This window comes from Alligator mississippiensis, chromosome 13, assembly GCF_030867095.1.
Source record: "Alligator mississippiensis isolate rAllMis1 chromosome 13, rAllMis1, whole genome shotgun sequence".
Classification (NCBI taxonomy): Eukaryota; Metazoa; Chordata; order Crocodylia; family Alligatoridae; genus Alligator; species Alligator mississippiensis.
The window spans coordinates 25,188,433-25,212,704 of record NC_081836.1 but is presented as its reverse complement, the minus strand read 5'-3'; the positions used below and the strand labels follow the sequence as shown (position 1 = coordinate 25,212,704).

General features: G+C 49.4%; 1 protein-coding gene across 3 annotated transcripts in view; it reads left to right on the top strand.

The window, feature by feature from the left end:
- The window catches only part of LOC102574404 (mitochondrial import inner membrane translocase subunit TIM16), a 217,098-nt gene that overhangs the window by 7,100 nt on the left and 185,726 nt on the right, over nt 1-24,272 (top strand). For 2 of the 3 annotated variants that reach the window (XR_009456312.1, XM_059716485.1), the window contains exons 2-6: nt 5,586-5,682; nt 7,517-7,591; nt 11,784-11,854; nt 12,737-12,920; nt 14,455-14,531. Coding sequence is in view for 1 of the 3 variants with exons in the window: in XM_059716485.1 (XP_059572468.1) it covers nt 5,586-5,682; nt 7,517-7,591; nt 11,784-11,854; nt 12,737-12,920; nt 14,455-14,531 (504 nt within the window). In the remaining 2 variants the exon portion in view is untranslated. The remainder of the gene's footprint in view (nt 1-5,585; nt 5,683-7,516; nt 7,592-11,783; nt 11,855-12,736; nt 12,921-14,454; nt 14,532-24,272) is intronic. The other variant, XR_009456313.1, reaches the window with a different exon arrangement.

The following is a 24,272-nucleotide window of genomic DNA, read 5'->3' as shown; positions in this document are numbered from 1 at the left end:
CAGTATGTAAAACACTGTGGTCCAACACCAGCCACCCCAGCTCCAGTGAGGTGCATAGTGCTGTAATTTAACTGGGGAAATCCTGCATAAAGGGATGTCCTTTCTTTGGGCCCCACCCTGCTGGGTGGTCTCCTTTGAATGAAAATGAAATTGGTTCCCTTGGCCTGTGATTCACCAGCTGCCCAATAAAGGTCTCCTGGGTTAGCCTTAGTGGCTTCCTGCTGTCAGAGGGGTTGCTTAAATCTTGTTTGAGGTGCAGTCTGTTTTATTTAGTCTCTCTGAGAGCTTGCTGCCTGCAGCAGCATCCAGGCAGTAAGCATCTTCCTGCCTGGGCTCAAAATGGAGGGCTCTGCCTCAGCTAACTGTTTGAGACCAGGTGGCTTTTCCTGTTAAGGAATGGGGTGCAAGGGGACCAGCCAGCCCCATCCAGTTATTGGAGTCAGGTGTTTACTCACTCTGGATCAAAATTGGATCAGTTCTTGCTCAGTAGTAGTTGTTGCAGCTCAAAGATGAGGGCTAACATTTGAATGGAGCTTGCTTTATATTGAGGATGACTGAATCTGCCTGCCTCTGTCTAGGATGGCATGGCACAAATTACCATGTGACTCTTGTGTGGGCCTAGGCTCCTTCCTTCTCTCTGTCTCTTCCCCTTTCCTTGTCAGTTGGCTGCCTCCTAATCTAGTGCACTCCCTCCTTGCAGCTTTAATCCCAGGGGCATGTGTTTATGGTGAAGCCTCTGAAGTTAAACCTGTTTGTTCAATATTTTAATTTGACTAGAAATATTGTAATGGAGCTAAAAAGGCAATTTGAGCTGCAAACCTTCTTCTGCCTGTTGGGATCTACAGCCTAGGTGTGCATGAGCACAATTCTTAAAGTGGAAGAGAATGGTTTTTCTACCCCAGTGGTATAAAATAAAAAAGATGTGGGCTTGCAGTGTTGGTTTCAGAGGCTGCTGCCCCAATATCTTCAATGACAACAGGAAAAGATCCTGCTCTGGTGACCAGGAGGCAGCAGTCTGTATTCTGTTCCCAGTTTTTCCCTTACACGTGCTGAGTGCCTGCAGTAGTGTCTGGATAGGACTGCTGAGAAGGAAAGTAAGCCCCTCCTGTTCACTCCTACTCTGGCACACCAGAGCCAGGTCAGGAGCTTTTCTGAATGTAAGTACTGTGCTTCGGTACATGGGAGTATGTGTGGGTAGGTTTATTTTCCCTGTGATAGTCCCACAAGCAGGAAGGAAGGCCATACAGATCTATCCTGTTTGCAGGTACTTTTAATAAAGCCTGTGTCCTTCAAGACAGACAAAATGCTTGGGTCCTGAGGTACCTGCCATCAGTGAAATCCAAAGTGATGGAAAGTAGGTCAGTCGGGGGAAAAAAAGAGATCTGTTTTGCTTGCTAGTGATAGTGGTCATAACCCTAGGTCTGTTCAAGCCAAGGCATACAGCTCCCAGCAGGCGCCGAGCACAGGGGTTCTTCTGCAGAGGCAGTCATAAAACGTTTAGTCACCTGTTCTTTAGAGCTGGACTTAGCCCTTGGAATGCCAGTAGTTTCTGGCCTCGCATCCTGATGACAGCCTAGAAACACATGTGTCTGCATCACCTGAGGGTTAGTATCTGGCTGATATGGTACTTATAAATGCTCTACCAAGCTACGCTGTCCAGCAATAAAAAGAATAGAAAATGAACCACTGCATGTTTTAGGATTGTCTTAATGAAGTTCCTTTCCTCTGAACTGTGTCCATGCAGGAAATGTTCTGAACAAAGGGAACTCATCCCCCAGTATCTACATCCAGTTCAGTTACAGCACAGCAATAAATTGCCGTATGCTAGTAGTTTTATGCTGCTCTCTGATTTCTTGAGGCTTTCCAATCTCAATCTGCCCATGCTGCAAATGCCTAAGAAGTGTTCAAGACTTGCTAAGTTAGACCCTGCACCAGTGCTTCAAAAGCATTGCTTATCCAAGACAGCAGGGAAAACCTGAAGGTCTCATGCCTTGTGACTGTCAAGATTTGCAGATGCCGGTGTGCCATGATAAATCTTGTCTCTTCCACTGTGGCTCAGCTTTTGGCTCTTCGGCATGAGGGATCAGACTGCTTTAATTAGTCTTCCTGATTACCACAGTGCTGCTTAGACTCTGCTCCATTCTGACTAAAGTTAGTAGTTCCCACCTTAAACGGCTAGATCTGGAAACCAAAGCTGGGGAACGAAGGCTGCAGGGTGTCCTATCGCCAGGGATCCTGGCTTTCCGTTTCCCAAGAAAAAACAGAGAGAACCATGGATTTCCTCTTTTTATCAGAGAAAATGCGGATTTCTCTTTTTAGCAGAGAAACCCATGGATTCCCTGCTTTTGCAAACAGCTCTGCAGGCTGGTTGAACTCCAGCCTGCAAGAGCTGTTTGCAAACAGGGTGGGAAACCCCCAGCCCTGGCTGCAGGGGAAGGGGGGGGAAGGGCAGGGCCTGAGGCGCTCAGTCAGCCACAACTCCGCTCAGCTCAGCTTCACTCTTTGCTCCTGGAGGTAAGTGCGGCTTGCAGGGGGCTGGGGGCTCCATTGGCAGGGCTGGAGGTTGTGGGTCATGGCTGGGGGGAGCCAGGAGCTGGCTCCGCCCCTGCCCAAGCAGGCAGCAGCAGTGGGGGAGCCAGCTTCATGCTGCTTCTGCTGCAGCTGCCTGCTGTTGGGGGCAGGGACCTGCAGACTTGGGTCCCTGGCCCCATAGCCCCCTGGCAGCTGGGGGTCCCTCCAGCATGGCTGGGGGACAAGGACTGTGGGTAGGGGCAAGAGGCATGAGTAGGGCAGGGGGCTGTTGTGGGGGCAGTGAAGGGCATCAGCAGGGCTGGGGGAGGCATTGGGGGCAAGTGAGGGGCACCAGCAGGGCTAGAGGAGGCTGCAGGGGGCTTTTAATTTTAATAACGGATTTTGTGGTTTTTATCAGAAAAATTGAGATTTTTTTTTTAAATCAGAGAGAACCAGGATCCTTGCCCATCACTCACATAGTGCTCTGAACGTGGTGCTGCCTGCTCCGTGCTGCGTAGTGTTCATATTTAGTGTCAGCTTTGTAATACTTTGCCTTTCATACTAAAATGCTTATTGCTTGCCCCTCTACTGAGGGTCCCTGCCTTGCTGAAACTTGAGGTTGTGGGGTCTTTGATGATGATGATGTAAGCTTTCTGTTTCCATGTTCAAGAGGAGCTACAAGGGGCTAGAGGAGCTGAGGTAAGACAGGGATGCTCTGTTTTGAAGTCTGCTATCTCTCTGTTTTTTCTTTGGATCACCTCAAGGAGGTTAACGTAGCATAGGCCCTTTGTTTTCACTGGAGAAGAGAATTGAAGTCAGTAGCAAGTGGAGAAAACCATTCAAGGGTGTTTGCTGCACATTTTTGGGGTTGTGTGCTTGAAAATAAGGGAAGCCTGCTTAGAAAGGGTGGACCCCACTACTGCCTCTGAACAGGTTTGGGGTGGACAGGTGTGTTGCACTATCATACAAACCTGGGTGGGGCATGCATGCTATCTGGGGAGCTGAGAAGATTTCTGGGAGTGGGGTGGAAGTTCATAATCTTAGCGATCCTATTCCATCTCCTCTTTGTAGCAGTGATATTCCCAGTGTCTAACAGGCTTCAGGTTTCAGAGAGCTAGCTGCTGGAGGGTGGGTCCTAATACAGTTTAGTATTACTAGCCTAAGGCAGGGATGTCAAACATTTGGCTCACAGAACAATGTCATGTGGCCCCTGGGGATGGTAGAGGGGCCTGCCATTTTGGGGCCAGGGCCCACCACTGAAATCTGGGAGCTCTGCTGGGGACATGTCAGCAGCAGGGGATGAGTGGTGGTTGCTTTAACTCCTGCAGCTACTGCCACCACTGCTGCATTCAAATCTAACCCACAGGGAGCCTTGGGCACAGGGCAAATTTGACACCCCTGGGTTAATGGGAGCAACCACAGGAGCTTGCATAAACTTTTGCCAGCTCTGGTGAGGGTGGGCATTTGTCCAATGTCTGTCTAGGATGGCCAGAACCTTGGGAGGGGCTTATTGGTTCTAAGCTTATTCAAGGTATCCTGATTAGAAGCTGCTGTTGCTGCATCTGCCTGTCTGCACCTGGCCATGGGTTGTGCCTTTTCCTAATGGGTATGAGGCCCTTCTATGGTAAGCCAAGATCACAGCGTGAGGCTTGACTGCGGTGTGCTGTGCATGGGGCCATGCTTCCAGACTGGCTAGGGAGTGCAGAACATAGCAGTTTCTTTCTTATGAGTCCCATGAATGGGGGAGATCCTGCATCACTGTTTAAACATTAGGGGTTTGTTTTAATCATGTAAAGCTGTAAGTCTGCAGTGGGCTTCTGTTGTGTCTTGTGATACCAGGAGCCTTATAGTTAATTGCAACTTGTAGGCCCCTGGCTCTGAAAAATGGGCTAGCACAGGGGTAGGCAACCCCCAGCGCACATGCCAGAGTGTGGCACATGAAGGCATTTTGTTTGGCACATGCACCTCGGGGCAGACGGCTAGAAAGTGGTTGGGTCTGCACTGCCACAACAAGAATCGAGCCCCTCGCAGCTACCCCGCCACACACCTGTGGCACACCAACATCTTGCAGGTTAAGGTTGTGGGTGTTTTTGGCTCAAAAACATACCTGACCCCTGGGCTAGTAGCAGAGTTCCGAGTCCTTGGCTTTCAACTCAAGTGAGCGTGCACTATCCATTCCCTTTTGTTCCTACATAGGCAGCTTTGAGCGGTGACCCTCAGGGGATGCTGCCTGCCCCATCTGTTAACATGGAATGGGAGGAGGATGCCTGTTTTGCTTTGCAGAGGTCCCGTCATTGACATCTATTTCTGTAGCCCTGGTGAAGATCACTGTCTGTTCATCATGGTTAATGTGCAGGGCTTTGCCAGTGTGTTGTCAGCCGGAAGCAGAGCGCTGAGAGCCCTGCCGTAACATGGGCAGATCTGGCCTGGATGATGTGGGGGTTCCCCTGCTCCAAGTTGGAAAGGGGCCATTGGAGAAGAAGGCGTATGCATGGTGGAGCTATTGGTACAGGATTCTTGTGGGTAGCAGTACTTGGGAACTGACTGGCTGGTGGGGGTGCTGGGGAATCACAGCCTTGGTTCCCCCCCCCTTACTCCCCTGGTTGGGAGGAGCATTATTTAGAGAGCTCCCAGCGCTTTTCAGCCCTACGTGCCTATCCAGAACATCTTTGCATCTGGGGTGCTCATATAGCATGCCTGGGCATGCCTCCTGAGAGCCCCGCTGGGCTGGGTGTGGGCAGGAGGTCACTGGATGGTGCAGCTGTTCCTTTGGAGCTGGCTACTGTTTCAAGATCTGCAGAGTGGTGAGCAGGTATAATGCTGAGAGGACCTGCCAGCTCTCCTCCTGCCCAACCCTGCTTTGGTATGTGGCACATGGGGGAGTGCAGGGGCAACTGTGCCAGCATTGGTGTGTTGTGGGACAAGGAGACAGGGTTGTTGCACTTGTGATCAGGCTTGGCAGCCGTGCCTCTCCTCCCTCCCTCCCCAGCATGTGCAAAGCTCCTGTGCGGTGTGTCGGGGCTGTCCCAGAGGCATCAGTTTCTTTTAATAGGGATTTTTTCTCTTGATTCTAGGCCTGGATTGGGGATATCCGAGCTGGCAGCACTGTCTCCTATGGGAACCAGATCAAGGCCAGCTGCCGCTTGATAGCGTTTAATGCTGATTCAGCAGGTAAGGCTGTTGGAGGAGGCTGCCTTGGGTGCGTGTGCAGTGCAGGCAGTGGATATGCTGACCCTGGAGCTGACATTAGGCCACCAAGTGAGATTGGTGACCTGTTGTACAAGGTGCTGTACACACACAGTTAGTTTCTGTCCTGAAGAGATTCCAGTTTAATAGACCAGAGATGTAAAGAGTGAGAGAAGGGAGAGATCATTCCCATGTTAGAGGGGGTCTGAGGCCCTGACGAATGAAGTGATTTGCCCCACACCACAGAGAAGGTCTGTGGCTGACCTGGGAGTGAATCACAGGCCTCTTAACCTTGTTGACACAGGTGCATATCAGACATGTGAGCATCTTATGCCTGCAGAGCTTCTCACAAGCCACTCGTTTTGTATCGTGGCTGGCCTATGGGGAGGCCAAAGGGGTTAAAAAGGCAGTGGGTTTAGGCTGCCCTCTGGTGACTTAGGGGTCCTGGCCTGTGCCAGAAGACTTGCAGGACTGCTAGCATCCACTGGTTTGTTCTGGCAGTAGGAGACTTACTGATACTCTCATGCAGCCCAGACTCCTGCTTGTTGTTGCCTGGGCTCCTACCACTGTCTCACTCCACCCACACACCTCTTGCTAACAGGCTGCACCAGATTTGACTTGTAAATAGTCCCTATTCCTTAGCTGAAAAGGCCCTTGTGAAAGAGCGGTCCCAGGGTGAGTGACACTGTTGCAGGGTCAGAGAAAAGGTTTGGCTTGATTCTTTAAACCTGCTCCTGTTTGGGTGAAGTCAGGTTTTATCTGCTGTACATTTCCTGGCAGGGAGTTTTACTGAGGCAGCTGTCTCAGAGCTAGCTCAGGGGTGGTAGTTGTTTTACACTCTGGTGGAGCCCTGTTTTCTCACCAAACATGCTTTGTAGCCCTTAACATGTCCCAGGGTATTTTTGCTAGAGCACTAAAGAATGCCGGATGCTGTCTAAAAGGCCTATGGGATCTTCCAAGCTGATTACACAATGCAGCAGACAAAAGGTGAAAGTGGAGGCAGGGAGCCTGCAGGTAGCAATAAGATCATTAGATATGCAGTGTTCATGACCTCCATTAAGTCCCGTCTGAAAGGTGGCTCCTCTGCAGTCCCACACACATGGAGGATTAGCTCAGCACAGAGTCACATGGATGCAAGCCATGCACAAAGTGTCATTCTCATGTCCTTGCTCTGGGTCTTCCATTGCTAGCTTCCCCTGTTCAGACACTGACCCAGCCTGCATTGCTGAGCTCCTGGGACTTATTGAGACTGGCCTGAGCTGTCTTCCTGAAAGTGAGCAGGGGCTGAACATGGGCTCAGTCTTTACTGGACAACAGGCCAAAAAAGAACATAGCTGAATTGTTCTAAATGGACCAAGGTGACCTACATTTGTTTGGGTCTTCCTGATAACTGTCTGCTTCAGACATAACCAGTATAAAACAGACAGATCACCTTGCTTCTCTTAGCCAGTTGTGACACATTTAGCCAATGCCTTGCTCAGCCTCAGCGGTGGAGACCATGCATATGCCTACCCAGGATCCTCAAGGCTTTACCTGTGACTCTGTAGGAGATGTTGGCCATTTTGAAGCAAACATGAGATTGCCTTTGGCCATTCTGTGGGCCTGTAACCTGGATTATATGGGAGAATGGAACACCTGACTGACTTGGTATCAGGCACATTTTAGTTTCCAACCTCCTGCCTGGCCAGGTATCAAATACTAGTGGTGTGTAGTGTAGGGCAGTCCCAGTTGATAGGAGCTGGCGTGACCAGTTAGGGCTGGCTCTGTTGGGTTGGACAGCAGGCAACTTATAACCTAATATTGTGTTTCCTCCTGCAAGGTGTGTTGGGTGTCGTACCCCTGGACTGCCAAGATGGAGGCAAGAGGGCTGTGTCTCAGCTGCGCTGCCATTCAGGTGAGCTGGGTACTCACCACACCCAAACTTATTAGCTTGTTGTATTCATGACACATCTCACTCCAGGATCCAAGTATCCGGTATTAAATTCCAGGCTTCTCAGCATCAGCAAGGAGCTATGCTCTAATCGGCTTGGAACATAGCAGAAGGGTCACATGTTGATGCAGGACACTGCTAACTCTTGTATGTCACCCGTCAGAGCACCTCCAGGTTGTCATAGTATTTCCCATTCCTGCTGCACTGGGTTCTTTTGAGGATTAGTATCTATGTGGTACTTTGAATGTGTGTCAACCTTTGAATGCATGGCATCCTCAACTAGGGGCTTTCAAGGGTGCCATGGGATGCCATGCAGTGTTAGCTCTGTTAGATGTGTAACTGTGTTTGACAAGATAAGCCAGAGGTTTCAAATATAAATCAACAGTATTAAAACCATTCTGACCTGATGTGCTCTTTTTGAGTTCTTTGCAACAGAATAATTGCTCTGTCATTTTTCTGCACAAAAAGTGAAAATGAAGAAAACTAGCATTTTCTAAAGGGTGCCTAGAGTCTAAAAAAAGTTGACCCATTGGCTAAGGAATCTGACGGGACTAGCTACCACATCCCACTAGCTTGCAGTGGGACTGTGGCGTGTAACTCTGGTGGTCCTTTGTGTAATGGGTCACATCTTGTTCCTGGTAAGTCTCTTTAACAGGCCCCTTTTACTTTCCTTACTGTGTGTTTATTAAATTGCTCTTTGTAAGCACAACAGCTACAACAGCACCAGCCACACAACATACTCTAGCAAGGTGAACTGAAGAAAGGGGAAAGTTACTGGGGGGACAACATTCTAGACTTATATTATATAGAATGGCACAGAGAGGCTGTCTCAAGGTAGGGCTAGCAAACAGTAAAAATGTAGATGGCAGAGACCAGCCAAAAAGGGAATGCGTGTAGAAATAAATTAGTGTGTCAGGAGGGGTTGTTGGATGCCAAGGGGAAAATCCAAGAGGAAATATGTCAGGTGGGTGGTGACAGCATTTAGGGAGCAGAGTTTTGAGAGAAACATGGACAGTGAATGATCTAACTAGTCTTGTGACTAAACAAGCTATTGCTTGGAAAGGGCAGTTGCTGGTGGGGAAGATTGGAGGCAGTCGCAGTAGTACACCTGGGAAGGACCTGGGGTCTGCAAGTCCACTGTGGCAGCATTGACTGTTCAGGATGTGTGAACATTGGTGTTCACTGCATCCAGGCTGGGATGGATTCAGGGCTCTGGCTATGTAGTGCAGGGTCAGGAGGAAGGTGAGGAATGTGCACATCATGCTAAGTGTACTGCCTACATCCCCTCAAGGTGCCTCATTCCTATGTGGCAGGAACAGCATCATAACCCTGGCAAAGGTGTTGGTGCCTTCTGAGATGGAGGGCCCATCTCCCGACACCCTTGGCATGGGCCCCTTGGTGCCTTCCTCTTGTCTTGCCTTCGCTTGTGGTGGTATGCATGAGCATGCTTCAGCTGGCAGGGTTTTTGTTCAGTTGCTTAGGGCTTCTGTAGTTGTCCATGTCCCTGTGGCAAATGCCAAGCTGAGAAAGTTGAGTTGCGTAGTAGGGGAGATGGGGCTTCATCTGCAAAGGAGCCAACAGTCCCAATCTGTAATTAAAAAGCAATCAAAGCCAGTGGCCCAGGCCCATCTTCGGGATTGCCAGGCTAGGTGGCATAGGAACAAATGATGTTGGTCTCTTGTTAAACATGCTGCTTCCAGATGTGCCACCAAAGCTTCTTGCCCTTGGTTGTTAGGTGCATCTCTTGCCTCAATCAGCAGTTACTTCTCGCTTCCTAAAACTCTGTTTGGACTCTTTCCTGGGAGGGGTAAATCTTGGAGTCTGTCCAGTTAGTCTGAGAGGCTTTCCTAAGAGGATTATCATTATCAAAGCATCAGTTTGAACAAGCCCCATGCCTTCCTGTGATCCTAGTGACCCTTCACACCATCCAGGGGGAAGGTCACTTTGTACTTTCTCCAGGAATGGACTAGTTTTCTCTCTCATTCTTTGCCAGTTTAGTGGGGCTGGATGGATTTGTGTCCCTTTTTTGGGTCTCCCCTAGGAGCAACATGTGGCTCTTTAGGATCTTACAGCTGGCGAAGGTTCTTCTCTTAACGAAAGCACCAAATCTTGGTCCGTTTACTACAAACATCTCTTACCAAAAACTAGGTTGGCAGCATCTCCTTACTGGATCTCTCTTCATTGTGAAGGAGGTGGAAATGGAAGATAGTCCCTGCCTTGTCCCACTGGTGTGTGGTCATGGATCATTCTTGACAGTGGGCTTACATTTCCATTGTGGGTCTGAAGGCCCCTCAGTCCCATTAAAAACCCAGGTTGTCCCACCTTTCTTTTTTGAGCTGTCTGCAGCAGGCGATCAGCTTGTGATGCTGTGCATGCCAGCTCAGTGCTTGTATAGAAGTGATCCAAACTGCTTTTTCATAAAAGGGTCTTGGGTCATATGCATCTGATGTTGCTGTAGGTGCATGCTGCTTGCAGCAGCCCTGCAGCCTGACTCTTCTCTGGGTGCAGGCCAGGTGCAGCTTTTCACTGTACTGGCACCCTGTCTTGATCTGGCTCTCCTAACCTGCAAGGCCCAGTGCTGCTGAAAGACAGCAGGGAGGTTTGACAGCTTTTCTGAGAAGGCTAATAAGGGGCAGGGTTATGAGACAGACTCCTATAGGCTTAGAATGGGACAACCTCGCCCAGCCCAGCCTCATTTCACAGACTGCCCAACAGCCACTGGCTGGCAGCAAACTTAAGTGACAAATGACCTGATCTAGATTTGATCTGGTGACTTGGAAGGGAGCCATCCTCTCCTATGCTCATCCATGCTTGCTGTCACATCTGTAGTTTGGCTGTGAGAAGTGGGCTTCTGACTATGAGCGGCTGGCTAGAAAGGAGACATTTGTAACCCAATATCCTGGCAAGTGATATGCTAGGGAAGAAAGCAAGTGCAGCTGTGCCACATCCTGGGCTGTCAGTGTAATCCCTGTGAAGTCTGCTGGCATGTCTGAGAGCAGGCTGCTTGCTGGGACTGGGGAAGGATTTTTCAGGGCAAACATGCAGCAGATAACTTCCTCCAGCATGCAGATAATTTTTTTTTGTCTTCCGGCCTTGGATCTTGTGTGTGAATGGAGAAGTAAGCAGTGACCTACTTTCTTGAGCATGCCAGATGCATCAGAGGGGCTGTTAGTTATGGTGCCAGCCTCTGTCTCACAGGTCCCTGCCAACAGAGTTATAAGGAGCGCCTCATCTGCAGACAAACAGAGCCAGGGAATCACAAAGGGGATTTTGTTCCCAGCAGAATTGCTCACCCAAGCAGGGCTTCAAACCCCAGCATTATGTACCAACACAGATGCCTCTCTGCGTGCTGTGCCCACTACTGTCTGGGCAAGCTGCTGGCTGGCTCAGCCTTATTTACTGCCATTGTCAAGTCCCTGCAGATGTTCACTCTAATTGCTCCCCTCAATTAGCCAGACATCCCATTGCCTTTCTTTACAGGAGAGCTGCGGTGGGGAAAACAAATTGGACTCATGCCTGTTGTTCACTGCTTTATGGTGGATACAGGAGGCTTGAAATGTGTTGAGGGAAGGGGTTAGCTCTGGTCAGTGTTTAAAAACTCAGAGTGTTGTCTTGTCTGTCCTGGTGACTATTAGTGCAGTGGGTCTGGACAAATTTTCAGCCTTCCATGAGGGATTTGAATACTTTTTACAAAGGACTTTTTATACCAGCATCCTAGGCATTTGACTTCAGCCCTGCCCCAAAAGGTTTTAAGCCATCCACAGGGAGAAGCAGAGTGGACAGCATGTCTGCTCAGTGTCCCCTGTCAGACCTAAAGAAAGCACTCCCCTGTCCATAGGCAGATCAGTACTTGGGGAAACTCCCTGCAGTGGGTTAGCAATTGGTTGAAATGCCAGAGAGCATCTTTCTTCTCCTGAAGTGGCTCTACTCAGGGTCCAACCTTCTGGCTGTTTGTGGGAACTGAACCTGTAACCCTTTGGAGGACCGCCCTGGGTGGTCTTCTCTGCCAGGGTGTCTTTGCTTGTGTAAGCACAGCTTGAGGCATAGGGCTGGGGGGTGGATGATAAGGCCCTGGTAGGCCAGGGTGAGGGGATAGTTGTGCTGCAGCAAGTGCATCCTTTCAGGGAGCCAGGAATTAAACTTCTCTTCCCTTCAGATACGGTGACAGACTTTGACTTCTCTCCATTTGACCAGCTGTTACTGGCGACAGGCTCTGCTGATAAGACGGTGAGTGTACAGTGAAGTGGTAACCGAGGGGACTGCATGTAGAGTCACTTGACTAGAGGAGCTGTCCTGCCCCCCTTGTCCTGGGGTTAGCTCTTGATACTGCCAGCTGGTTCCTGGGAGTCTGTTTATGTGGATTGTCAGTGCCTTCACAGGTAACTCAGGAGGGGCACTGAGAGGAGTTCAGGCTGAGGTCTGGAGTGAAGGTAGAGGCAGAGTGTGGTCTGGACATGATGTTTGGAGTAGAAGGCTGCCAGGGGCCATGAAGATGAAATGGGCTCCCTGCTTTGGAGGGATGTGCAGTTAACATCTACTCGGGTTGCTCAGATAGATGCAGGCCCAGTGTTTGCATGGAGTACATACAGCAAAGGGACAGATGATGGGAATTGTGAGCTGCTGCCAGCTTCAAGCCATGGTGTTCAGAGGGGTCATCAAAGGAGTCTCTGGAGCAGGGGAAGGCAGAAGGGTGGGTTGTCCCAAGCATAAAGGATGTGGGATGTCTGTGAGCTTTGTGCACATGTTGGGAAGGGAAGGACATGTAGCAGAGGAAACAGCTTGACCTGCCACTTAGCTTGGTCTCCTCAAGTTCACTGAGGGCCCTGAGCCCAATTCACTTGAAATGGGGGCCCTGCTGAGTTACCTGTGGCTCTTTCTGGGGGCACAAAGGCCTAAGAAATGAATGGCAAGACACAACCTACCAACTGGATGTGGCAGGAGAGCGCTTGGTATGTGGCTGCTGCACCTGAGCACTGAGAGCTCCATGTGAGCCTAGGGCCAGTGGCAGATGCAACTTCATGCTCATGGCATGGAGATGGGAGACCAGGGTGTAGGCAGAGGGTTTCCTAAAGGCTCTTAGGGATCACTCTTGTACATCTTGGCCTGCAGGTGAAAGTGTGGTGTCTGTCTGAAAATGGTCAGGACTTGCCTGCCTGTGCGGGGGTGATCCTGGGGCCTGAGGGGTGCCAAGTGGACATGCTCCAGTTCCACTCCACTGCAGATGGTGTGCTGGCGAGCGGAGCTGGCAGGACAGTGAAGATCTGGGACGTGGCCCAGCAGCAGTCCCTGACAGGTAGGCAGAGTCATTCTGGCTCAGGGGAATGTTGTCTTGAGGGCTAAGCGTGGCATCTCCTGCCTGAATGCACAAGCAAATATCCTCTCAGCTGCACAAACTCCTGCCAGTTTGCTGCATCAGCAACTTTTCAGGAGTTTGCCCCTTCCTTTGTTTGTGGGTTTTGCCTTTTTCTGAAGGACCTTGTTGCTTCCAAACTTTAGTCATAGGCAGTCCTGGAGGGCATGGGAAGTTAAAATTACAATATTCTGTCCCTGCCTTTTGCTGTAGCTCAGGCAGAAGATTTTGACTGGGGTGTGCTGATGCTCCGGAGAGGTAGTCTCAATGACAGGGGCTGTGCTTGACCCCTCAGGTACAGGGTGAGGGTGGGGGCAGACAGCGGAAAGAGCAGGGCGCAGCAGGGTGAATTTCTGTCCCTGCTGCCTTCATCTGGAACCAGCTAGATTCTAGCTTAGCAGTTCTCAGACAGGGTTCTGCTAAATTCATAAAAGTTATGGAGGTGTGCCTTGGTGGAAAAGGTTGAGAAACACTGGTCTAGACTGTCTTGGGTATGAGATGTGTTTTTTCTGGTAGTGTCTGAGCACGAGTGTGCTGCACAAATTGCTTCCCCCTTCCTCTTCCTTCTAAGCTGCCTGATGATGGATGTTTAGGCTTAAGGTTCCAGGGAGAGCCAAAAAAGAAAATTGAACCAAACCTCTGCAGCCTCCCTTCAGGTCACTGTACACACCACTGTCATCGCAAGGAACCAGCCCTACCTATGGGTTACTCCCTTTAAGAAAGCTGCCACACGTAAACGCCTCCAGTAACAGTAGATGAGGAAGCCACTGGCATCATTGCTTTGGGCAGTATGAGGGCCTACCAACTTGTTTCTGTTCCACTTTCCAGGTTTGTTAGGCCTGTCTCCTGTCACCTTGCCTGAATAGCCAGACTTTCTCTCAGCCTGGTACTGAATTCCTCCTCAGATTTCCTGTGACCAACAGTGATCCTGTTCCAGAAAGCCAAAAGCATGTTATGAATTCCTTATTAAAAGACCCATTGCAGAGGATTGGCAATGAGCTATGGAAACTTTGTCCTTCAGAAAGTATGAATCCAGCTCAAGGGCATGCAGTCAGAATGGCTGAATTTCAGAGCACTTCCACATGTTTGTGTTCTTGGAACTTGGTTCAAATTGGCTTAAATTGTTTGGTTTGGAAAACCTTCAGAAATATTCTGGTTTTGTATGCAAGCTGGGATTTGTTGTAGTGAAAGTGAAATCTGAGCTCAATCTGGAGAATTCTTTTTCCTTCAAGTCCAGCAATATTTTCCATTCTGGAAAACTAAACTGCTTGGATGGAAAACAAGTTAGTACATGTTTTGATGCAAAATTTACTAATTTGTGGGAAATGCTGAGATACAATAAATTTCTGGACTTTGAAGTGGTTTGTAATGAAGTCGTATAACTGATTGAAAGCTGTTCCTACTTAGTTGTCTATCCATCCTTAACTGGTTGAAAGCTGTTCCCACTTAGTTGTCTATCACCTTGTTCTTCCTCTAGAACTGGAATCTCATGGTGACCAGCTCCAGAGTTTGGCCTGGAAACAAGATGGTGCCCTCCTTGGCACTTCCTGTAAGGTGAGTAGGGCAGGTGTTTCCTGTGGTGGGTGAGCTGGAGGGCAAGCAGGGGAGAAATCCTGAATGTCCTTTCCTGAGCAGATGTATTCAGGTGATAGACAACTACATATGAGAGGTGATGGCAGAGGCTTTGGGAGTTTATTGTTCAGAAAGGCAGTGGGAAGATGGTCAAACACCTCTTGCGACAAGTGCCCTCCTCTCTCCTTTTTCACATGCCATTCCCTGCAAAGTTCATTCCCCAGGATCACAAGGCTGGAATTCCAACAGTATGGGCTTTATCCACAAGAGCAGGATATGCAGAGCAGTTGCTATCTGTACTCTAGCTGTCTTCAGCTCCTGGTTGAAATTGCTTACTGTGCTCCTAAAGAGCCCTGGTGCCTCTCCCATGAGCATATAGTAAAAGCAGCTCATGGTGTCTTCCATTCTTGTCATCCCTATTCCTCAGGGAGCTTAAATTAGATCTTAATCATTGAGTCCCCACACTGGGGGGAAGGCCCACTCCAGTGACTTTTACTGTTCTTGCCTCCCCTGGAAAATCACTTAATACTGAAGGCCTGCTGGCTTGTGGGCACTAAAGACCCACATGAAACTGATGCTCTCTGTAGCAGTTGGGCTGGCTACCCTGGGGCCCTACTCACATACCATCACCAGGAATTATCCTGCTTCCTCCAGTTCCCCCTGCAGCTTCAGTTGGCTGTGGTATTTGTGAACTGTCCTTGACTGCCATATAGCCATGCTCTGTGCTGTTGCACCCAAGAGGCAGCTGCATTTCAGTGATAGGTTCTTATGTGCTTACAAACCATTTCAGGATCCTTCAGGATGAAAAGCTGTGTGTAAACAGTAGATATTGTTTCCCTGTGGTTATATAAACTTGCTTGTTGTGCAGTTTTGAGAGGTTGGCCCGTGTCCTGGAGGCCAGTTTGAAATCTGAAATTCTGTTCCTAAAGAACAGTGTAGATCTTCTCCAAGAGGCTTTCAAAAGCAGATGGAGATTGGGGATGGGAAATACCCTTGTGGAGGGTTATGCTCTTTCCCTGTGGCCATAACTCCACAGGCATGATATAGAAAGTGTCCCTTTGCCCCAAGGGAACAGTTTATCTCCAGCAAGAGTTTACTTTCTTGGCTTATCTGTAGAAGAAATTTCCCAAGTATCTCTGCAGGTGAGGGAAGAGGTAGTTGGGAGGTGGGAGGGCTTCACCCATTCTTTCACCTTGCATGCTGCCCAGCCATGACTGGTCAAATGTTTGTGTGGGCAAAAGTTGTGAGAGCAGAGCTTGACTTAGGGCTTGTTGCCAACCTTGGCCATTTTCAAGGGTCTTAGGACAAGCTGCAGAACTGTGGCTAAGCAGAAAGCCCCCAAACTTGTTTCTGTGTGACCGTGTTTTGAACCTTTACAGATGTGACAATTAACTTGGTCAGCAAAGTGAAAGAAGCCATCAAACAATTAAACAAAGCATAAGGCCTGAAAGGAGATATATTAGATGTTATCTTGCTATCATATATACATTTTTGTTAAGATGCTTAGATAACTTGTAAAAACAAGAACAGCCTTGTCAAAGAAGACCATAAACTAAGGTAAAGAAGAAACAGACTAGTGTTGAGCAGCACTCGACAGTGGGGAAGGAAAGGAGATAAGAAATCCTCCCTCTTTCTTTCCCAAGTATATAAATCCCAACTAAATGACAACTTCCAAGTCCATAAGAGATCTGGTTTAGTCCAGTTCCAAAAGTTTCAGTAAAACAAAGAAACTTTCAATCGGAGATTAAAATGAATTGGAGATCATTTATTAGAATTAGAATCAGCCACGTATAAGTACTGGATATAGACTGGAGGGAAATTTAGAGAACTCAGCAAATTCAAGAAGACCTGCTGCCAATCTGTGTGTCACTCTCCTCCCAAGCTAGATAGACTTTGGGATAAACAATTAGGTATGTTTTAAAGTGCAAGCAAATAAAATGTTGGGCTGTAAACCTGTTTCTATCTATTGTTAGTAGTGTGCCCCCAAGATTACCTGTAATCTGGGTAACAGGCTTCACTATCTGAGTGCCATGCCATGCTGTGGAGGGGGAAAACTGTGCAGTGCTCTTGGCTGCTTGCCTAGGTACCACTCTAGTCCTCTGGCAAGAGCTCTAGAACTTGATCAGCCATAGATTAAGGCTGGAAACAAGATCTAGCTGTGACATGCTTGGCAGCTTTCAAGAGGACAGCACCATAGTTGATAACGGGCATTTCCCCTGCTAGCCATGCCACTTGCCAGCTAGGGATTCCATTCATAGTACTGTCCCATTGTGCAAAAGTTTATCATTGCTGGAGTCTTGCAGCTTTCATCTCCTGGATATTTTTAAGATGCTACCACTTACCAGACCCAGCCTTTGTCTGACAGTTGTGCGTTTACTAGCTTCATAGATATTCAGAAATTCAGTTGCCAGAGCAGGTTTGTAGTGCAGTCAGTAAAGGCAACTCAGGATTTTCTCTGTTGCTTTGTTTCTCTCTCTGAATTTGAACAAGGAAATCTATTAGGCACATTCTGAAGGTGTGGAAGTCCCAGAAAACAGGGCCTCTTTGCAACATGGAAACAGAGCTTCTTGACCTAGATCATGAATGAAATGTACCAAAAGTAACTAGGGAGGCTTGAGCTTATGTCTGTGGGTGTCTAAGCATGCTGTCATTGTATTCCTGTGCCCCGTGCAGTCTCTTGGGCATAGGGGCTTGCTTGTAGGGACACTGTCAGGTTACTGACATGTACTGAGCACTTGGTCTCTTTACATTCTTTTTTCATTAGCACTCTTGTTATAGGAGTGAGATTGCAGAGAGGTCACATCAGCCAGCACTGCTGGCCTGTGCCCTGCTGTGAGGTGTTGTAAAAGGAGAATGCTGTACTGACCTGCTTTGCCTTGAGAATGGCCATATCCAGCTGTAACAGGAGGCCCCAATCGCTGCTGTGGCTGGTGAGCGCAGGGCTTTTTTTAAGGGGCGGGGGACGGGGACAGGCAGGGCAGCCATGGAGGCTTCTCCCGCGGCTCCTCGGGGTGTGCCTGGCTCTGCCCCGGTGGGGGTAGCTGTGGGAGAAGCCCCCGTGGCTGCCCTGCCCGGCCCCCTCCCCCACCCAGCCCCAGCTTCCTGGCACTTTAAAAGGAGGTCTGCGGGGCTGTGCCAGACTATTCTTGGGGGGAGCCTCCGAAGCATTTCGAAACATTTCCGAAACTATTTGGATGGTTTTGTTTTGTTTCGGAGATGTTTCGAAGCTTTCTGTTCTATTTCGGATTCAATGTTTCGGTCAGCAAAATGGGCTGAAGCACCTCCAAATTGAAACAGTTGCTGAAATTTCACACAGCCCTAGTGTCCAGCCATCACCTAAGTTTTAAAGGGACTGACTCCAGATGCTCTTTCCAACTCTTACCTTCCCCCCTCCTCTAACATCCCATTTGGCTGGCTTTATTCCTCTTCATCCATCTCCCCTTCCCACCATGGGCAGATCAAGAATTTTGAAAAGGGGGTGCAGATGGTGAGGTTCATCATCACCTATAAAACAACACATTTTTTTTCAGTTAAAAATAAACTAGAAGCTTCACTGATCTGCCAGGGGCCTACAGCTCTAGTATTGAGTTTAATTGAAGCAAAAACAATAACTTCATTGGAATGAATTCAAAACAGTCTGCAGGGCTGTGAATAAGAGCTTAATTCCCAGGAGCAGCTAACAGACAGCAGAATGGCAGCACAAAGATTAGTTTGATTGGTGGAACATCAAGATCATTACAAAAAAAGAGAGGGTCATTAATACCTGTAGAAAAAGGATTTAGAAAGGATCATGTAGATGACAATGAGCCATGAAGTCAATTGACTCCCTCAGAACTGAATAGAATAGAATAGAATAGAAATGCTGCTGCCACTGCCAGGCAGTTGGTTTTAAACTGGGGGTAGACCAGGAATCAAAGGGGAGTGCAGCTGTACCAGTGTACCTCCCTGGATCTGCCCCTACTTTTCCCCACTCCCTCCCTTTCATCCTGCATTACAGACTCTGGACTGTACCAGCAGGCACCACCAATGGACAGCGAGTCCATGAGTGTTGGCTTTGCTGTGATACATCTCTGCAGTGATCACCTTTTATCACAGAGGTTGGAAATCATTCTGCCAGGTGCCCCATGTCCTGGGTCATGCTGAATCCTGGGATGGGTATAAATGAAGACTTCTTGGAAAGGCCGCATATGGTAAAGTGCGTGGGCCACTGAGGTAGGGAATACATTTGAAAGTTTCCAAGGCCATTGTGGCATAGTGCAGAAAGAAGGTAAATCTCTCCCCGCCACCCCAGCCAGTCCTGTCTGAAGTGTGAGTTGCATTTCCTTTTGCAGCTGCACTCTGCTGGGACTGTGGGGATGTAGATGCCTATGGGAAGCAGTGCAACTGGCTCTGGATCAAAGACCAGGTTGATACCCTGGAGGCGTGGGCCTCCCAGAGCCATTCTGGAGGAGGTGGGGAGATTTAGATTCCGGAGCTGGTGGGAGGAACCTGGGAGGGCTGGGGATGCTGTTGGGAGACTGTCAAGCTGCATGGGAACCAGCAGTCTGCAGGCCCCAGGGGAAATGGATGGTTGTATCCAGGGTAGACCAATGGTTTCAGCCTTTCGTTCAGGGGGCTGTCACACACACTGCCTGTGCAAACAGTTGGGGTGGTCTTTCCCAGTTAGCAAGGGCAGAGAGAGGCCATGTTCTAGCCCAGTTCAGTGCTAACCTAGGTTTGAAGGGGTGAAACCCTAGAGCAGCTGGAACCATCTGCTGGCCAGAAAGGAGAAGGTGTTTGGGGGACAGGAGCAGTTACTGGCACTAGGTGGCGCCCTCGACACACCTATGACCTGCCTGTAACTCTCTGCTTGTGTGATGGGCAGCATCAGAGCCAGGCTGCAGGACTCCCCAGCACCCCTCTGGGCTTTGGTCATGCTGGGCTCTCCTGTAGAGCCACTGCTGGATATGCAGTGCACTATCCTTGCTGTCTGAGAGATGAGTGCAGCATGGTGTCCAGCCACTCCATCCCATCCCTGCCAACACCCCATTCTTTGTGCTGCAGCTAGCACCATGGGACAGCCACCCCTCTCCCTCCAGGAGGCTGCTTTGTGATAGTCAAACCTAATCATCTTCAGCCTGATCAAGCCTAATCATCTTCAGACCTTGTTTCCCCTAGTGCCCCCCGGGATAACAAGGAATAACGGCCACAAGTTGTTGGAGAGTAGGTTTAGATTAGACATCCGTAGGAACTACTTCACAGTTAGGGCGGCTAGGATCTGGAACCGACTTCCAAGGGAAGTGGTGCTGGCTCCTACCCTGGGGGTCTTTAAGAAGCGGCTCGATGCCTACCTGGCTGGGGTCACTTGAGCCCAGTTTCCCTCCTGCCCAGGCAGGGGATCGGACTTGAAGATCTACAAGGTCCCTTCCGACCCTACTTCTATGATTCTATGATGGAAGCCCCCTGGCAGGCCTGTGCCATTGGTGCTCCCCCTTCCCTAAGGGGAAGGCCAGGACATCTTGGCTCTGGACAGCTCAAGCAGGAACTCTTTGCTTTATATTTTAATATGCCCAGCGGTTACACAGCAGGTGCTTTCTACTGAGCTCCCTTCCCTGTGATGGCAGGGCCCAGAGCCCCTCTGGGCAGGGAACCCTTACCAGGGCAGTCTTCTGTGTGCACAGGGAGAAAGCTGAGTCTTTCCAGCTGTGTTTGTACTGCATGGAGGACACAGCTCTTCCTCTGTGCTCCTGTCCATTGGAGCCTGGTTTAAGAGCCTGCTCAGCTGAATGAACAGGGACGGATGCCTGATTTGGTGGCTGTTTGCTAATCTGCTGGCTCAGTGATGGCTCTGTCACGCTGGCATACACTTGGAAGGTTTCTCCCCAGCCATCAGTTCTGGCCAATACAAAGGGGTCTTGATCAGGAGATGCAGCACCAGCACATGTGGCTCTCAAGCATGCTTCCCTTGGACCAGTTTTCTCCCCCACCCCAGTGGTGACAATGGTAAACTGATCTTCTCAGAGGGTGTTCACTGCAGAGATGCCAGCCATTAGCTGAGGAAATAGGGAGGGACAGAGGAGCAGGAGCTGCCATTCTACCTGCCTCAGCATTGAACTAGTTTCAAGAATTGTGTGATGTACCTGTGATAGCAGGGCCTAGGCTCGGGGTCTTGGATGCCCCATTCTGTCTCATGTAGGTCACAAAACTGAGGGGACTTTGGGTAAAAGTGAAGAGCTGGGAAAATCCTAACTGACAGAAGTGCTTTTCCTTATAGCGTATTGCCAGAGTGTGGGGCTTGCTACCTAGATCTTGGAGGCTGGATTTTCTTGTTAATGCTTAAAAATGTGGGAGGGGGTAGTGTTCATGCTTCTCCTCTTCAACTGATCTCTGTAGTGTGGTCAGGAGGAAACCTACTGCGGGGACAGATTATCCTACATCAACTTGCTTAGAGGTCTCTGTACTGTCTTCTGGCCAGCACCATGCAACTTCCATTACAGATTAGATTTGGGTGAGGTGGACACTGATTCCACCAGAATGCAGGGCATTGCTAGGATCCCTTTCTGGCCTAGTTGATCTGTTTGCCAGTGGTAGTCTTGTCTCTGCTGCTTCAGTAGCACAGGATGTGGGTGGGGAACAGCTAAAAGAAGTAGTAGTGCTTGGGTCCACTAGAGCACCAGGACAGTGAGCCCTTTAAATTTAGGGTATAACAGTAATGCTACCTCCTCTTCCTCCCTGATGTCCTGATCCTGCCCTGACTTGGGAATAAAGTCGTTGCACTACAGTGGGCACTTCCCATGTCCCTGAGACCAGGATTGGATGCTAGGGATTGTCAGTATGGGCATGGGAGTGGGGAAGGGGATGAGGCTATGGGGTTCTGAAGGCCCAGCCCTAGTGAGAGAAGCAAGCCCCAGGCCTGTGTGCATCAGGCCAAATAGTCCCAGAGGCCTAGAGTCTGCAGGACCACTGATTCTGTGATCCAGAAATGTCTTGCTCCATGCACCTAATCACTACCTGCTCCTTGGCTGTGGTCAGGAGCACACTTGTTACACCTGGCATCTGTATGTGCCTAGAAAAGAATCTGATGACCCCTTTGCTCAAGACACCCCAGCCCTGTGTGGAGAGAGAACTAGTGAAATTATAGTGGGCACAGACAGGTCTGGCTCTAGCATGCAGGTGGGCACTCTGTTAGAGCCCCTGGTAGTCCAATCACTTCCTCTGGGAAGAGTGGCCTTTGCAGGAGCCTTGGGGTTAAAGTAATGCCAGCAAGTCCATTGGCTCTTGCCAACTCTTGGTTTGCCTTGTGATTTGAGGTCTAGTGTGGAGCACTCAGAGGCTGAGGAATGATTGTGAAAGGAAGAAACGGAGCATTTATTAGCAGCCTTTAACTACCTGAAAGGTGGTTCCAAAGAGGATGGAGCTAGATTGTACTCAGTGGTGACATGACAGAACAAGAAGTGATGGTCTCATGCTGCAGCAAGGGAGGTTTAGGTTCAATATTAGGAAAAACTTTTTCACTGGGAGGGTGGTGAAGTACTGGAACAGGTTACCTAGAGAGGTGGTAGAATCTCTATCTTTGGAGGTTTTTAAGGCCTGGCTTGACAAAACCCTGGCTGGGATGATCTAGTTGGGGGTGGTCCTGACTTAAGCAGCAGGTTGGACTAGATGTGACCTCCTGAGGTCCTTTCCAACCCTCATTTTCTATGATTCTATGATTTGCCCTTTGCTGCCTTCTGGTGCACCAGGAAGACCTGGAACTTCTTAAAGATGAAGTTTTGCTTGCTCTTTCATGTCAGGAATGCTGAGGCTGGCAGGTCTCTGCTTTGCAGAGTGGTGATGCTGCAAGAGCCAAGAGCACAAGTTTCAAGAAGAGTTTCTAGTCACCCTACAACATTCTTCAAAGGAGCCTTTTGTAGCAGGGCACTGGGATGTGCCTGCTTCTCTAAGAGAGCAAGCAGCCTGAGAGGCTGCTTGCAGGTGGCAGAGGGGAGCTAATGAGAGACAAGATGGGCTCAGGCTGGAACTATATAAGCCCAGAGCCTGCACTGGTCAGGGAGTCTTTCCCCAGCATTCAAGAAGTGAGGAGCTCCTGGCTGCAGGGTAGCAGGACTCCTGAAGGGACCTGGATTTAGGTAAACTGCTTTGCAGGCCTGAGAAGAAAGGCAAGTGCCCTGGGCAGAGAGAGGCTGGATTATAGGCAAGTGGCCTTTGTTTTATGTTAACTGTGGAGGATTGAGGTGCCTACCAGAGGGTCCAAGAGCCCAAGAGGGCTGAGTATATAGGCTAGGGAATAGCCCTGGGCAGGAAGATAACCCTCTAGGAGATGAGGAAACTTTGCTGTCTTCAAGGGGCAAAGAGCTGTTTCAGCTGTTGTTTGTGTTTCTGTTGTACCCCCGAGGCTTATAATTTGTTCCTATTTACTCTGGTGGATTGGGTTGGGACTGTAGGGGGGGTTTTAGAGGTCTCATTAGTGCCTGAGTGGCATGCGACTGCCTTGAGCCATGCCAGGAGCAGACTCAAGGCCTAAGCTATTGTTGAGCCCAGAGAGAGGTGGAGTGCAGGAGCACAGCGAGATAGGGGCCAGTGGCCTGGCACTTAAGAGGACGTACAGGGGCCAGGGGCCTGGCAGATGGGCTAGGGGCCTGGTGACTGAAGGTAATAGATTGAAGCTAGTGCCTCAAAGTCAGGTCCAATGCAGCGGGCCTAGGCTAGAAGGCCTAGCAAGAATAAAGGGGCAGAGACTGATGGGGCTGAGGCCAAGGCCCTGACAGAGGCAACCATGCTATTGTGACATCCACAAGGCTTGGGGTGTGGTGTAGGGGAGGAAAAGAAGGCACACACTTTGCCCTTAAGGCTACATATACAATACAGGGGCCTAGTCAGGCCAAGAGAGACTTATCAACCCTGAGGGCTGGATTCATAGATTGTACGGGACCGGAAGGGACCTTGCAAGATCATCGGGTCCAGTGGCCCTTCACTAGGCAGAAAAGACAGCTGGGGTCAGGTGACCACATCAAGTTGATCATCCAGTCTCCTCTTGAAGATTTCCAGGGTAGATGATTGCACCACCTCTGGAGGGAGTTTATTCCACAGTCTGTACACCCTAACTGTGAAGACGTTTTTCCTAGTGTTCAGTCTGAAACTGTCTTCCAGGAGTTTGTGGATATTACTCTTGGTTTTCCCCAAGGGTGTCCTGGTGAACAGTTGTTCACCGAGCCCTTAATGTATTCCCCTGATGTAGCGGTAAGCTGCTATGAAGTCCCCGCTCATCCTTCTTTTTTTCAGGCTGAAGAGACCCAAGTCCCTCAGCTTTTCCTTGTATGGCTTGCATTGCAAGTCTCTGATCATATGGGTGGCTCTTCTCTGGACTCTTTCAAGCTTTTCCACATCCTTGTTGAAGTGCAGCGTTCAGAACTGGATGCAGTACTTCAGCTGCAGTTTCACCAATACTGAGTAAAATGGAAGAATCATTTCCTTGGTTTTGCTTGAGATTAATCAGTTGATGCATGCCAGAGTATTGTTTGCCCTGCCGGCTACAGCATCACACTGATGGCTCATGTCCATGCTATGGTCTATTATTACCCCTAGGTCCCTTTCAGTCATGGTGCTAGTCAGTTTGGCACCACCGAGCCTGTAAGTATGTTGGGGATCATCCCCAGATGGAGCACTTTACACTTCTCAATGTTGAACTTCATCTGCTCTGGTCCACCCAACTTGCCAGCCTGACTAGGTCTGCCTATATCTGCA